Consider the following 16717-nt stretch of genomic DNA (forward strand, 5'->3'; position numbering starts at 1 on the left):
TTTACGACCTACGGTTCAAGACTTATAAGCCAAAACGTAAAGTGGGCTGTTATAGCGCCACCATGAGGCCGACCGATATAATTATAAGTTAATTAATTTTAGTAAGTATTACGAATTATCCCTCCAAGTTTTGTAACTATAGCCCTTACGGTCTCCGAGGAAAAAATACTTGAACGTGATTTTTCGCATTTTCCCATTCATGTCAATGGGGAAATTTAATTCACTAATAAATTAATATCAATTAAACTATACAATATTTCTCGTAGAAATGAGCAAGCACACGATTCCCGATTTTTACGGTCAATTTGACATATGGCTCAAGTGCGTACAGTCAAAACTGTGGGACTAGTAGTGGGACAAACTTTGTCTTACTCTAGTAAAAAAATAATAAAGTGTTACAATTACAATAGTCTGGTTGCCCTTTAGGGCAACCACACTAAATATCATGTGTTCTGAGCTACAGACAGACCATAATTTATTTAGGTCAGGTCAGTGAAAATGGATTATCTGTAGGCCTAGAAACTGGGATCTAACTGATTCAGCAAATGCTAGTTCAGTTTGTCTTGGAATAATACAAGTTGTTGGTGGGGGCCACAGCATGTTGTCCAGAGGGTGCGAAGTGGTGTTTACATCCTCCTGTGCACACTTTGTGAGGTTTCAGGATGGACCGTGGCTTGAAGCACACTCTTTGACTACTGCTCTGTGACACAGACACCCCATCACTTCAAAAGCTCCAAGCTCATCCTTGAGTCATGGCAGCCATTCAGCCTCTCGACTGGAAGACCGGAATGGTGTCTCTCCCCTCCTGTCTGCCCAGCCTACTCCCTCATTGCGGTGGCGACATCCTGCCACATCTCCATGTCAATTGTGTTGCAGGGGAGGGTTTCCTGTGAGCACAGAAGTATTTTTGTTAACAAACATGCACACTATGGTGTGTGTATGTATATATATATATATATATATATATATATTCATTGGCATCCGTCAGTCTCAAGAGACTATGGACACACACACGAGAAAGGGAGAGAGAAAGACAAAAAGAGCGATAGAGATGGCTTAATTGATGACTGACCTGAGGAGTCATTGTTACAGGCCTAGTACTTCCCCACATGCCCATCGGAGGATTGGTGCTGGATGAGCAGGGAAGGAGGGGTTCCTGTACATACAGAAGTATTTACACACATTATCAGTACTGTATAGAGCGTCACAGTCCCGCCTCCTGTCATGACGACGCCAGGCCCAGGAAATGAATCCCAATGCATTTTTCTCATAGACATTTCAAAAAGTATGTATTTAAAGACGGTTACGCCGCGGACAAAGCCAACTCCAGTCGTGACAAATCATGACAATAAACACAATATTTTGGACCAAACAAACCATTACAAAGAAGAAAAACAAAAAAGGTGTTGTAACCTGCCGTTTTTTGGCCTTTGTTTGGCCCAAAACATTGTGTTTATTGTCATGATTTGTCACGACAAGAGTTGGCTTTGTCCGCGGCGTAACAGTCTTTAAATAAATACTTTCGGAAAAGTCTATGAGGAAAATGAACAGAGAATCATTTCCTGGGCCCTGGTAGGGGACGGGACTGCAACGCTCTATATCGAGAGAGAAAGAGAAGAGTAGAGAGAGCTTAATTGATGACTGACCTGCGCAGCACTTCCCCACAGGCCCATAGGATGAGTGTCGCTGGATGTCCAGGGAAGGTCATCCTATATAAATGGCACAAGGATTCAAGTTTTTTTTTGTTGCTTTTCCTATGTTTGACAGGAGTTTAGTCAACATTGGTTGCCATACTTAGGTCCCAAAACTAATTTAAAATGTATATAATTTCTGACTACAGACCATGAGGTCTGTAGTCACACACACACACACACACACACACACACACACACACACACACACACACACACACACACACACACACACACACACACACACACACACACCGTCTGTTGAGGCATGCTCAAATCCAAGATGCCAGGGCCCTGGTCAATGTCCTGGTCAATGTCCTGCTCCATCTATGGAATAACACAGTAGTGCGTTTAAAAAGCATTCTCGAGTCTAGAAAAGTACACTGACCAATCTCACATGTACAGTGTTCTTCCAGTCTGCTTTAATATCCTTATTTTATCTAATAGTTTTTATCCCACGATTTTGCAACCCAGTTTTTTCACCCAGTGCCAATTATCTAATGTAATCCTGGGCGCTACACTTCCTCTGCCAACCTGGGGGGGCAGCGGACTGACCTCATGCCTCCTATGCATGAGGAGTCCAAGCTGCTTCTTTTCACCTGACAGGGGGGAAATTCCCTGGCCGGACGTAGCGCGTGGAAGGAACACGGTATTCCAACCAGTTCCTTTCCCCTCCATCAGGCGCCCCGGCTGGCCAGGGGGAGGTAGTTCTCAACCACCACTGGGTCCTTAACAAATGTATAAAATGCACCCTTAACCTAACCATGGGTAAATGTTGAATTTGAAAAGTCATATGACAATGTGCAGATTAAACTACATATACACAATATCACAATTGTGTCACATTCATAGTAATAGAACAGCGTATGCTTACCACATTTTCTCCATCCTCTTCTGGTGGATTTTCTAAAGTAGGTAAAGGGAGAGAAAAAAACAACAACATTGTCATCTCAGCCCACTTCGACCATCGCCTCTATCGCCAGTAGTTACCTGTAGGGTCCCATTGACAAATAATGCACTTCCGGAAAATTCGTCTGGCTGTCGCCCGCTGTTAAAACGTGTCCAAGTCCACAGCATTAGTTTCCATGGTAAGTAATGTGGCATTGCTTTCATGAAACCGAATCAAGCCTCAACATATCCAGGTTAACTGGTGAAATTAATCTGGCCAGATTACCCATCTTTCATGCAACCGGTTAATCGCTGATCCATATTACATATACATTTTAAGTCAGGATATCTGTAAAAATCCCTTATCCAAGTTTCGTGAAACAGGCCCCATGTACTACGGAAAGTAGGGCCCTGAGAGTGTCCAAATGTAAACAAATGTACCCATGTGAGTGTAACAATGTGTTAATGTAACACTGAGTGTCCACATGTAATCAAATTGTCCTGTGTGGTAGTTTAAAAAGGCTTAATGAAACACTAGGTTAATTTTGACCCTCATGGGGGTAAAAACTTGCAGTGTTACCGTAGCATTCTGTATTTTGCAGTGCAATGCGTGTCCCTCATACAGAACAGAGACCTGGGGCCAGTGAGTTTGGCTGAAAATCTAATCTGGTGCAACGCTATAGGCATCTCTTGCAGTAATGCGTTACTACCAGTACCCACCTTCAAGGAGGAAAGCAATAGTGTCATTGTTTTCGAGGATGTTCCTCAACTGCGTGGTGCCATAGGCCGATGGCCTCTTAAAGGTGTAAGGGAGGCCAGTGACGATGATGTTTTTTTTGTTCTTTTTCACTGCATCATATGGGAAGGGCCCTTTTCCTCCTGCTTCTTCTAAGACACACACACACACACACACACACACACACACACACACACACACACACAGTTACCGGATGGGAACAGCAAGGTTCCCAGTTCTAACCCGTGCTCCCCTAGAGTTAGTGTCGAAGTGTCCTTGAGCAAGACACTGAACCCCTAATTGCTCCCGATGTGCAGGTTGGTGCCTTGCGTGGTTTCCTCCGGCATCGGTGTGTGAATGTAATGCACAATGTATGTAAAACCCCTTGGATAAAGGTGCTATATAAATGCACCATTTAAGACCCAAGACCAGATTCTACAAAATGTCTTCTAAATCATAACAGTTTTCTTAAAAACCTATGTTTCTATATCAGTGGTTTAGGACCACCAAAATTATATGCAATTGGCTGCCGACCCCCATCTGAAAATAAGTTGTTCCAGGGACCCCCCAGAAGCAATATTTGAGTTAAAAACTGGGAAAGAACATATATTTAAAGATTTGCACACCTTTTAATAAAACAAAAGAAATAGCAGATCTAGTGCCGCACTATGAGCTATTGTTCAACAGCTAAAGTTTAAAATGATGGTTAAAGTGGATAAAAGCTATAAGGCGACAACGACACAGCCTCAGGTCTAAACCAGAGCGACAATAAGCATTATCATGATTATCATGAGTGGATCAGGAACAAGGGTAGGTGTAGCTATTAGTGCAGTGTTTAATTTCTATCATAAATGACAAACATACCATACTTTTTGTTGAAGAGGGCCTGAACCTTTTTTGTAAGGTCACTTTTGACCACTGCTGCCGTCGGTTTCTGCTTTTCCCCTGTTAGAAATAATAATTGTGGAAAAGATTACATTAACATACTGAAATTTCCTAAATTCATTACTATGTACTAATTAAGGATAACATTACCTGCAAACAAGTACTGTGTGAAACCTGGCATGGTTTGCTCCATGAATGATACCACACTGTTGGTACACACCATTTCTGTGGTTTTGGTGGATGGGTCATTCAGCATGATCCCCACATCCATCCCCTCGTCCTCAAGCACTTTCACCTATTCACACACACACATTTTGAAAAAAATAAATACAAAGAAGAGGCATGTGTTAGTGACTTATTGGTAGATAATTGTTTGTCATTTAATTTAGACACTTTGCTGCTGCACTGCCACTGCAGCATGAGGGTGGCTTTTGTTAAGAATGAACTAGGAAGAACATTAGGATTTTTTTATTCTGGTAAAACATTTTTGCTTGGTATAGCAGAGTGTACCGTTTTCATATCGAACCTGATGCACCAACTGGCTTGTTTGGTGTCAACATTCGAATACTCTGTGACTGCTCTGCTTTTGCCGTTTTCCTGAAGAACGTGTACAGTCTGCAAGAGCCTCTATAGTCTACTCACGTGTATTATGCATTATAGGCTGGCGTTTGTTATTGTTACGTCTTGTTGATGTATCTGTCCGTTACGGTTTCTTATAAAAAATTATAACTAATAAAGAACAAACTAATAAAACGTTTAAACAAATACCACACACAATGCAGCAGTACCTTAAAATCCCAGCAGTAATTTGGCCAAACGAAATGACTAAGTGTACAGTGTAAATAAATAATGAAAAACCTATGTCTTAGTTAGATTTGATATAAACACAATGTTATCACTCCATACCACTTGATTTTGAGGGCTCAGCCACTCCAAACCATTGTGTCTCCCATAACTGTATCTCTTAGACACTACGGACTGCCAATCTACTATATCTACGGTTAACCCATTGACGCATGGTGCAACCTATACGTTGTTCTACCTTTGATGCTGGTCTCATCAGCTATTGCTATACATGTAGCAACATAACTATTAAAAAATCACACCCGTGTGAACTGAGTGGTGCAAGGTCTTATATAGCCTGATCAGCTGTGGTCTGACGTAATGTCAGTGACCATAGTAACCATGCTAATTTTTTTTGGTACGAACACACACGGGTACTAACAAAGCCAGTTGTTGGAGTGGTTTGCACCACTCAAAAAAAAAAGAATGAATCAGAATCCTTTTCAGAAACCTTAGGTCAGGCCCTAGAAGTTCTCAGATTCGGCCTCAGGCATCAATGGGTTAAGCATTTTGCAATGATATGAGTCGGTTTATTGGCCAGGTCTGAGATCTGTCTATTTTGATGGACATAAGATTTCAGAGAGTATAAACTTCAGAGAACTGAAGAATAGTGGGCTTTGTACTCATGAGTGCAATCAATGCTGTTGTTTATGCAAATGTGCCATTAGGCAGCTACAGACAGGCAATAGTTGACTACTTGTTCCATGTCCATTTTGTGATAAATCATCATCTTAGACTGAAAAGTGTTACAATGTATCTGTAGGAGTATACAAACAATCAAAATTAACCTAAAATATAAAAAGAAACTGTAGTCTGTAAATGGTCCCAAGTTCATACTTAGTGTCTAGATCCTGTTACCCAGAAGGACGTTTCAAAGGTAATTTTCAACTTAAATAGCTTCAAAGCTGAAATCCATCGTTATTGACTTTGTTTGAACTTTGGGTTAAGAAAGTGCATTAAGCACCCTGCACTTTTGCATGATAGGCATACATCATATGGTCAAAAGTAAGCAGCATTCTCTGCTCTCACTTTAGTTTTTGTATTGCGTTATTGTGTTTTCATGCATGGAATTTACTGCATGCATACTGCACATTTAGAAAGGCCCAATTAATTTCAATGGTACCGGCTACACAAGGTGCTGACACACAAGACCTGCATATGCAGGCTTTAAAAATCTGTGTGTGCGCATGTGCGGGCCTGTGTGTGTTGTGCACATATTATCTGGTATAGCTTGGCCATAAAAAAATTATAAAAATCAGATCACAGAAATGGTGAAAAAGAGAAAAAAATTGTTCTTCTCCTCAATTCAGTACAACATTATGCTTTTTACATGTTTTCAACAACTACTTTCTAAACAAATCTTTGTATTTGGTTTCCAGGGACTTTCATTCATTCATTTAATAAGTAAATTGATGTACAACCGTCCTTCTGGCTATGGGCTTTAGACACTACAGAGTTAATTCTTATGAAATAAACATAAGAAAATGAATAAATAAGTGTTACCGAAAGAGCAGATGAACATCAGAAGCACGAATCTTAGCGACACGTCAACATCAAAGCCCCGGAACATGGGGGAACTGGAACATCGGAACTCCAGAAGGAGGCCATCTGAACACATGCCGAACACCTTAACCATTCACCCGATCTACTATGAATTTATTCACAGTAGATCGGGTGAACCGTTACATCCAACCTGGTCTTTCAACTGCTTGATCAGCCTTTTTCGGCGTAGCAGCTTGGTCTCCTCATTTCCACCTCCTACATTTCCTTCTCTCGCTCTGCTGCTCCATGCAGTCTTCTGCTCTGGTGGCAATGCTTGCCAAGCAGCACCAGCTTGTCTAATGTCCCCTAAAAAGTATCATGCAGCATTATGAAATATGAATACAGGACAGCCTAAAGAGCTCAATAACGGTTGCCACGGCCATCTAGGGGTTTGATTGATTTAATATTTTAAATCTTTAGACAGAAATGCATAGCCAAACACTGTCTGAAAGGATTACACCAAAAAAGTAATTGCGGTCTTGGGGCACCCGCTAGCCTAGTGGTTCATCACAACTTTTGCTGCATGACTCCCCGCGTCTCTCTCCATCTTTCCTGTCAACCTTCACTTGTATTTATCAATAAAGGCAGAAAAGCCAAAAGCCCACTAGTATTAATGCTGCTAAATAAGTAAAGCAACCTCATGTTTGATCAAAAAGGGCAACTTGATCAAAATGTATAGTAGATTGTTCTTTTGAGAGAGGAAACAGGTAGAGCCATACACAAAGGAAAATAAACAAATTTCAGGTTCTCTGCCAGCTAAGTGGCTTGCCTCGTTTGCCTCCTTAACCCCGCACCCCAGCACCAACCACCATAAAAAAGTGGATCATTCTTTATAGACAGAAATGTAATTTGCCTTCTTGACATGTATCTGCATACATAAAAATATTTGCTGGCACAGATGATTAAGCAGCACATAACATGACAGAATATACCTTCTTTCATGTGGTCCCTGCAAAACAGGTTGTAACCCGTCAGGTTCATGCCACCCTTAAGACGCTTTGGCCTTCTGTTTCGGGATTTGTTTCCCACCCAGTTCTAGAGTAGAAAAGGCAAAGTTTAAGTGTATGGCGCGCACACACGCACGCACACGCACACACACACACACACACACACACACACACACACACACACACACACACACACACACACACACACACACACACACCTTAACAGTTGTCTCGGAGAGTCCAGAGGCAAGGGCAGCTTCTTTAATGAGGTCCGACCTCTTTGAGGTCATCCCCCTCATATAAAATGAGAGGAGGATGGCGGTCGACCCCCCTGACAGTGACATCTGTGGCAGCATACAAATAAAAAATACTTAATTTCACACGTAAAGGATACATTATACCAAAAAATAAGTGATTTCTACAAATAGTCCATTGGGTGAATGTAATCATTACACAGCTTTGAATTACTTGTTGTACATTCAAATCAACCTAAATCATTCCAGGTTTTATTTTTTTAAAGCATGCAATCCAGTCTATAACAGAGCCACAAATTACCTTGTACATCAACCTAAATAATTCCATTCTTTTCAGCAATGCACAATAGAGCCACGAATTTTAGCATGATGGCATTTTTTGCATTTAGGTATTTGGGTAAAGTAGCTCTCTACTCAGGGTGTCTTTCATACAGTAAAAAAACATGAATTTACTGTTCTCAAGTATGGTTGAAATTGAATTGTATCACTAGGATAGCGCTAGGCTACCGTATAGTTCTTTGCTCCGTTTCAGACATAAACTTGCACAAAGCCTTGCTTTAAAAGCTTGTCACCGCGGCGCTTAACAGAAGGACACACACTTACCTTAAGATATAGGTGGCGGTGCAGTAGTACAGTAGGACAGTACAGTACACACACAATACAATATGCACTGTAGTATGCAGCAGCAGCAGCACAGAACTGGCGCGGGGCTTTTTAAGGGGAGGGGTACTTCCGCCCGTGAACTTCCGGTCCGGTCGGTAAACAATAACGCACATAAATGTTTATAATGTAATTATAAATAAACACGATGGCCCACATTGCTTGGCCCACATTACATTATCAAATAATTAAATATTTATTAATTAAATACGGTGCTCTTGTCATTTCGGTCGGCACAAAATAATACATGAATGAATAAATAAATACATATTTACATAAAAAAATACATATACATTCACTGGAGGAAGATAAAATAAAATAAACTATAAACATTGCTTTAAATGTTATCAAAATGTATTTAAAACACCAAAATACTGAGTCACGTGACCATCCTTCATGGTATAGCCAGGTTGCCATAACAACCTCTCTCCCCCGTCTGAAAAAGATGGGCGGGGTGGCCAGGCGAACAGCCAATAGTAGAACTCGAGCATTGCATGGTCTTTTGTCAGTAATTCGGATAATTCTGAGCTCCCAGACTGCGCGAATTATCCAATCTGGGCGCATTCGATGGGAGACTTTTAGAGTAATTCCTGTGCATTCGATGGGTGGATTCATACTACATCGGGTGGCTATAGAAGCCTTTCCACTCCACTTTACCTCCCAGGAACAGCGTCCAGTCACACTCTGTGTACACAGAACCTGATCCCAGTAATCAAACCTGTCGGGATGATCAGGAGGATGCTGATCGTCATACTGTATGTCACCTTCCTGTTGTTCTCAGACAGAGAGAGGAGTCTGTGTCCTGTGTTTGTGTCCAGCGTGAGATGATGGAAATTTCATGAGAAAACAACAGTAATACGTTTAAAAACAGGTGGCTTGTGCACATCCAGTCCCTCGCTGGTGCTGGACAAAAAGGTTTGCATACAGAAAAAGAAGTCCGCACACAGCCTTCAGTAACAATGACAACATGCCTTTTGCATAGTAGTCACGTTGTTACAATAACGTTGTTAACGTTACATTTAAAACATTTATAAATAATGTAACAATTAAGCACGTTTTTGTTAACTTGTTTGTTGTGGTGGTCCTATTTAGTATCATTTCACTTTGGGTGCTTGAAACAATTACATGCCCTGTTTTAGCATCAGTCATGTGACTAATATGCAATATAAGGGATGTTGTCATTGTTAGTAATTACTGTCACCTGATGAAGGCCATCTCATGGCCGAAACGTGGTGTATTTGACCAGCCATCCTAACCACCATAGAGGAGAGACCACCTCCCGGCTTACCCGACGCCAACTCAACGCAGCAGGCCCAGTCTCTGGGCCTTGCGGGTAAGTTCCGAACCTCAACGTGGCCTTCTACTGTCTACTGTCATACCAATTCAACGCTGCGGGCCACTGTATGTGGCCCCCGCCGGTGCGTCCCTTACTAAACCTCTGCCTGTCACCCAATACCTCACTGTAACCTGCATATTTTCATCATCAAAGTCACTTTTACTGGCCATAGTTCTTTTTTTGTTTACCCCCAGACAACATGACATACCTCATCATCCTCCGACTGTGACAGCTGCCTCCGCCTAATCCAGAAGGTGTCCCAGATCACCCAAGGACCGGCCTCGGACCCCTACGAGATCTCAATTGAATCCGCTCCAGTGGCAGCAGGGCCTGCGGCTGTGTATAACGACACTCTTCTGGCATGTTTGGATGCTCCTGGGCCCGTCCCAGACGTCCCCAGGCGCCCTGCTCCACCGGTCCCTGTGGCCGAACTGAACGACACCATTCCGGTCCGTCTGGACTGGGTCCGGGACGATGCTCCGCGCCCGCCCGTGGCCAGCTCCACCCCGGCGTGGAGAACAGCTGGCCGGGGTCGGGATATTATGCCCCGTCCTCGTCCACCAGCATTATCATTAAAAAATAGGTTCTCCCTCCTGGCCGATGTCCCCGAACAGGGGGTTTGGGGACATCGGCCAGGAGGGAGAACCCAGGGGTGTGTCGCATCGACACACCCCTGGAGTCCGGTTCTGGTCCCTCCAGTCGTCGTAAGCTCCTGAGGACGGCTGTCGCCAGCCACTCGGGAGGTCTCAGCTCCCCCTGCCAAACTGACCCCCCCACGCTGGCCAGCAGCCTCCCAACAACAGCAACACTGTCTCCCTCGTCGCAGCGTCCCGTGTCCACTCCGCTTCCCCTGATTACCCCCACGGTGGCTATCATTGGTGATTCCCAGACAAAGTTTGTCCGTTTTCCGAACGCCGTTACGCACTCGCTCTCGGGCGCGACCACCGCCGACACCCTCATTAAACTTCCCGAAATCCTGGCTTCTCTCCCATCCACCGTCACTAGCGTTATCCTCCACATTGGAACAAATGACACTCAATCGCTAGTAACCCGCTCCAACTTCAAATTGATCTTCACACTCCTCAGAAGCTCTGGTCTATCAGTACACATCTCCGGTCCACTTCCCACCTGGAATCGTGCCGACCTGCGATTCAGCAAATTGCTTCAGCTACATCACTGGCTCCAATCTGCCTGTCTCGCCGCTAACTTCCATTACATCCATAACTTTTTTCTGTTCTGGAATCGTCCCTCCTTTTATTTTGACGGGCTACATCCAAGCAAACTCGACTGTGAAATGCTCAAATGTAACCTCCGCCGTTCCGTGGCTGCCCATAATAACTATTCACAACAACAACAACAACAACATTGACTCACCCCCCCGTCGTTTGATTTTATAATTCACCCATCCGGCCCTACGCATAAAAAAAGGCCACACGCTTGACCTTGTTTTGTCCTCTGGACTGAGCATTGTCGACCTGGAAACTAATGCCTCAGAATGGTCAGCCGTAACTGATCACTCCATTATTACCTTTAATATGATGGTAGCCCCACCCCCCAAAAAACTCCAAGCTCCCAGTCGCTCTCGTACTATCAACCCATCAACCTCTGCCAAATTCACTTCTGTGTTTAGGTCCTCTGTCTCCCCTCCTGCCTTTTCCCTCTCCACCGACAATCAACTCAATTATTTCAACAACATCTGTCTGACGACCTTAGATCTTGTCGCCCCATTCAAAACCCGTACCAGCACCCCCACCACCATCTCACCCTGGCTCAATGACCACAGTTGCGCGCTTAAAAGAGAGCTCAGGAAAGCCATTCGGAAATGGAAATCCACAAAGTTACAAGTGTTTTTTTAAATAATGAAAGATCTCATGAAATCTTATAATAACTCAGTTAAAGAGGCCAGAGCAAATTACTTTTCCACCCTTATTTCCAAGAACCTTCATAACTCCAGAACCCTTTTCAAAACAATTGAACTCGCTGTCCAACCCCTCCAACCCCAACTTGCTTGCTTCCCCTGAAAGGTGCGAACAATTTTTACTATTTTTTTCCAGCAAAATTGATCATTAGATCCCAACTGGTCATCTCACAGTCTCCTCTGCCTCCCCCCCCCGGGCCCAGATGTAGCCTCTAGCTCCCCCAAACCCTCCTTTTGTTCATTTAAACAGATATCCCTCTCAACCCTCCAGAACACAATAGCCCACATGAAGTCCACCTCCTGTCCCCTGGATCCCATTCCCACCAGGCTCCTGAAGGAGATCTTACCCCCTGTCAGTCCCCATATTTTGTCTATTGTAAACAGCTCCTTATCCTCTGGATCAGTTTCTGCCCTTTTTAAGATTGCGCTTGTCTCCCCCTTGCTCAAAAAGACAAACCTTGACCCCTCCTCCCTGAGCAATTACCGACCCATATCTAAACTACCCTTTCTCTCTAAGGTTCTGGAAAGGGTAGTGTTCACTCAGCTCGTGAACCATCTGAGTGGAAACTGCCTTTTTGAGTAATTCCAGTCAGGTTTCCGTGCTCTGCATAGCACGGAAACGGCTCTCCTGAAAGTGGTCAACGACCTTCTTATGGCTGCAAACTCGGGATATTGTTCCATCCTTGTCCTGCTGGACCTTTGACACCATTGATCATGCGGTCCTTATCAGCCGGCTGGAATACTGTGTGGGCATATCAGGTACCGCCCTGGAGTGCTTTAAATCGTACCTCACTGGCAGACACTTTTCCATCGGGATTGGTGAAGCAACCTCATCTCTAGCCCCCCTACACTGCGGTGTCCCCCAAGGGTACCTCCTAGGCCCCATCCTCTTTTCATTATACATGCTCCCCCTTGGCGACATCATCCGCAGCCATAACATTCAATTTCACTTCTATGCCGACGACACCCAATTGTATCTCCCCATCAATCCTAAAGACCCCTCCAGTATACAAAAACTCCACACATGCCTCGCAGACATAAAGAACTGGATGTCAATCAATTTTCTACAACTAAACGACTCTAAATCCGAGGTTCTCATTTTTGGTCCACCCCAAGAAAGAGCCATGTTAGCGCAAAACCTGGCCTCTCTTACCCCAAATGTAAAGCCCTCCGTGAGGAACCTTGGTGTTATCCTTGACCCCGACCTCAATTTTGAAGTCCATGTAAAAAAGGTCATTCAATTATAATTTTTTCACCTTAGAAATATTGTCAAAATCAAGCCCTTCCTATCCACCCCTGATTTAACAAAAGTAATCCACGCATTAATTTATTCACGTCTCGATTATTGCAACTCCCTGTACTCCTGTCTCTCCAATAAATCCATCCAACGCTTACAACTAGTTCAAAATGCTGCAGCCCGAGTCCTTACCGGTACACGAAAATACGACCACATCTCACCAATCCTGGCATCCCTGCACTGGCTCCCAATCACTTTTAGAATAGATTTTAAAATCCTACTTTTAACTTTTAAGGCCATTTCTGATCTGGCCCCATCCTACATATCTGACCTACTTAAGCCCTATATCCCACAGCGCACCTTAAGGTCCTCAGACAAGGCGCTCTTAGAGGTCCCAACATCTAAGCTAAAAACAAAAGGTGACCGGGCCTTTGCACTCAGAGCCCCAACTCTCTGGAATGCCCTCCCCCTCGAGATAAGGCTTGCAGAATCTGTCCCCCGCTTTAAATCCCTCATTAAAACTCACTTTTATAAAGCTGCTTTTAACACCTAAACGTTTTCTAAACATTCCCTATTGTTCTTATGTCCTACTGCATTTCTGTACATTGCCTGTTCTTTATTTTATTTTTTTATTGTAAAAAAATTGTTTTTGGTGTGCACTGCATTTGTTCTTATTTTATTTTTTGTAAAGCACTTTGTAACCTCGTTTTGAAAGGTGCTATATAAATAAAGGTTTATTATTATTATTATATTATTATTTGACTACAATGACGGTATTTTAATATATTAAACACTGTTGGAGCTTAGGCTGTGTGCAGACTTCTTATTTTCCTGAACACAACACAGTAAACACAGTTTACTCACAACACAGTAAACATTAAATCAGTGTTGTTTTTGGCAGCCAACACACGGTCAACTAACGTGATAGTCAACTAATGTGACATGACGTCACCTTCATACAGGAGACAGTGCACAGTTTGTTGGCTGGGGCTGTGTGACGTCACTGACTAGCGCTTTGGCTTTAGCCTAAAAGCTGTTAGGATGTTCATAACATATCGCAACGTTGCGAACACCAATAGACGACCGCTAAACATGCTGCTACTGTTACAGCAGAGACGTGTGCTGCAGCTGTTTATCGAGAGACACGTTAAGGAACCGAAAGTAAGAGCAAAGCATTTAACTTGCTGCCCGTACACACACGCTGGTAGGCACTTTTCCGCTGAATTATATTTCAAATTAACCTGACTCCGCCAGATGGCGGCAGCAGTGAGTTCCTCCTCCTGCTTCCCATCTGGACACTCTCGGGCAGAGACGATATGTACTCTGATCAAATGCTGATCGGAGCGATATGCGGCGGTATGCGGCTGCTAGAGGTGGGATCAACGTGAGACTGATGTATTGACGCGCTGCCACAGCGCAAATGTCAACACAACCTAACAAGACTACAACTCGAAATGATTATGGAGATAACAGATTTTTGTCCCGCTGCTTCCGGTTCATCGTTTCTGCTTGAGAGAGACCAGATGCAGGCAGGAGGAGGGAACTTGTGAACTCAATACTGCCGCAATCTGGCGGAGTCATGCCCACCCACAAATCCTGTCGTTTTCTCCAACAACCAAGCCCTGTTGACGCGACACTGCGGGTGCTGAGACACACAGCGCGCACGTGCATGTGTGTGTGCGTGTGTGCGTGCAAGGTGATGGGCGTGACGACCACGGACAGGAGGATGCAGTGAGCAGTAGTAGCAGCAAAACATTTCTGATATTTTTTTGCACACACGGCGGAACATTTTTATGCATTTTGAAAATGTGTCAGTCAACCCACTAACATTTTCGTCTAGCCTCGTCTCGTCAACGATAACACAGGCACGTCTCGTCATATTTTAGTCAACAAAGAGAGCTGTTTTAGCAGTAGCACGCCGCATGCACACAAACACACACACACACACACACACACACACATGCGTGCGCACACACACACACACACACACACACACACACACACACACACACACACACACACACACACACACACACACACACACACACACACACACACACACACAATCAATCAATCAATCAACCTGGGTATTTCCCAGGGTATAACCAGTAACAGCCTACGGGTGAGAAGCGACCTCGCCCTAAAGGGCCCTCCTGGACGGAAACTACAGGCTGAGGCAGTTTTGTCCAGCTTTTAGTGCATGTAACGCAATTTTTGTCCCAACACAAATATGAAATGCCATTGACAATGAATGGACCATTGAGTGTTTGTGTAAACACAAACATTGTGTAACACAGACATTGGCGAGGACGCATATTGTGATGGGCGGCATGAGGTGATGTATGAAAATCCAGAATCTCCAAGAAAGGTGTTATTGTATGCGGGCTTAGTGATCATTTCATGATATTCTGTACCCGCAAAAAACAAAAAACAAAGTCTGGCTGCCACAAATCATCATATCAAGGGACCTCAAAACCTACTCTAGTGAGGTCTTTAACCAAGAATTGGAGAGTCTGGATTGGTCCGATGAGCTTAAAAGCACACTTGTCGAAGAAGCTTGGCTTGGCTTCAAAACCAAATTTACATCAGTACTGAACAACATGGCTCCTCTGAGAACCATCAGGGTCAAAACCCGCTCGGAGCCATGGATGAATTCGGACATACTGACTGCAACGAATGCCAGAGACAAAAAATGAATTTCTAAAATGCAAGTCAAAACTTGCCAAGCGCTTCAACAGGGATCTCCAAGCTCAGCTGAACAACCTAAAAACCCAACGAAACAGGCTAAGAAATATTGTTACTGCCATGACCAAATCCGCCAAAAGTAACTTTATTAATAATACAAATAAAAAAACAAAAACAATCCTTGAGAGCTCTGGAAGCTACTCAACAACCAACTAGGCTGCGGTCAGAAACTGAAAACCAGGTTTTCAAACATAAACATTAAAGCTAACGACACTCTCATCACTGACAAGCTTGATGTGGCCAACTACTTGAACATCTTCTTTACAAACATAGCAACAACGCTGGTTAACAATCTGCCCTCCCACTCTGGGCTCTTTGGTGTAGAGCACATTAAAACCTTCTACAGAAGCCTAGGTGTTTGTAAAGACGATTTTAAACTAGTTATGGTAACAACTGATGAGGTACTTAAGAAACTGAGTGCCCTCCAACCCCACAAGGCCACTGGCCATGACAATATTCCCTCCAAATTTCTCAGAGACTCAGCCATCTCTATAGCTCCAATCATCACCCACATGGGTGCCCCTAGATTTCAAACTGGCCAAAGTAACCCCCCTGCACAAGAAAGGGAGTAAATTAGACCCCGGCAACTACCGCCCTATTTCTATTCTAAGCTCCATCTCGAAAGTGATGTAAAAAATAGTCTATGAACAGGTTGAAAAGTATCTTGCCACTAATAAATTATTGTACGAGTTACAATCTGGCTTCAGAACATCCCACTCCACTGACACATGCCTTCTCTATTTGAGCGACCACATCAAACAAGAGGTGGATGCTGGCAAATACTGCGGCATGGTCATGATGGACCTCCAAAAGGCTTTTGATAGCACATCAGTGAGCTGGATGCAATCCTACCTGGAGGGGAGAGAACAGATGGTGGAAGTGAACGGAACACTGTCCCCCCCCCCTCCCAGTGAGCTGTGGCGTTCCACAAGGAAGCATACGAGGGCCTCTACTGTTCCTAATATATGTAAACGACATGACTTCAGCTTGTGACTGCAACTTGTTCCTGTTCGCAGATGACTCGGCACTGCTGGT

At 43.8% G+C, this 16717-nt stretch overlaps 1 protein-coding gene across 1 annotated transcript; it reads right to left on the reverse strand.

Annotated features, from left to right (window-relative positions):
• Window positions 1–528: 528 nt before the first annotated feature.
• On the reverse strand, window positions 529–6748 carry LOC306940174 (uncharacterized protein). Its single transcript, XM_079525188.1, has 9 exons — window positions 6547–6748; window positions 4351–4495; window positions 4180–4260; window positions 3300–3467; window positions 2566–2597; window positions 1947–2018; window positions 1647–1709; window positions 1073–1156; window positions 529–887 (listed from the first exon to the last, which is right to left on the reverse strand). The coding sequence occupies exons 2-9, from the start codon at window positions 4469–4471 to the stop codon at window positions 819–821; spliced, it is 690 nt and encodes a 229-aa protein (XP_079381314.1). The 5' UTR covers window positions 4472–4495; window positions 6547–6748; the 3' UTR covers window positions 529–818.
• Between the last annotated feature and the right edge of the window lie 9969 nt (window positions 6749–16717).

This window comes from Electrona antarctica (assembly GCF_951216825.1).
Source record: "Electrona antarctica genome assembly, chromosome: 16".
Taxonomy (NCBI): Eukaryota; Metazoa; Chordata; class Actinopteri; order Myctophiformes; family Myctophidae; genus Electrona; species Electrona antarctica.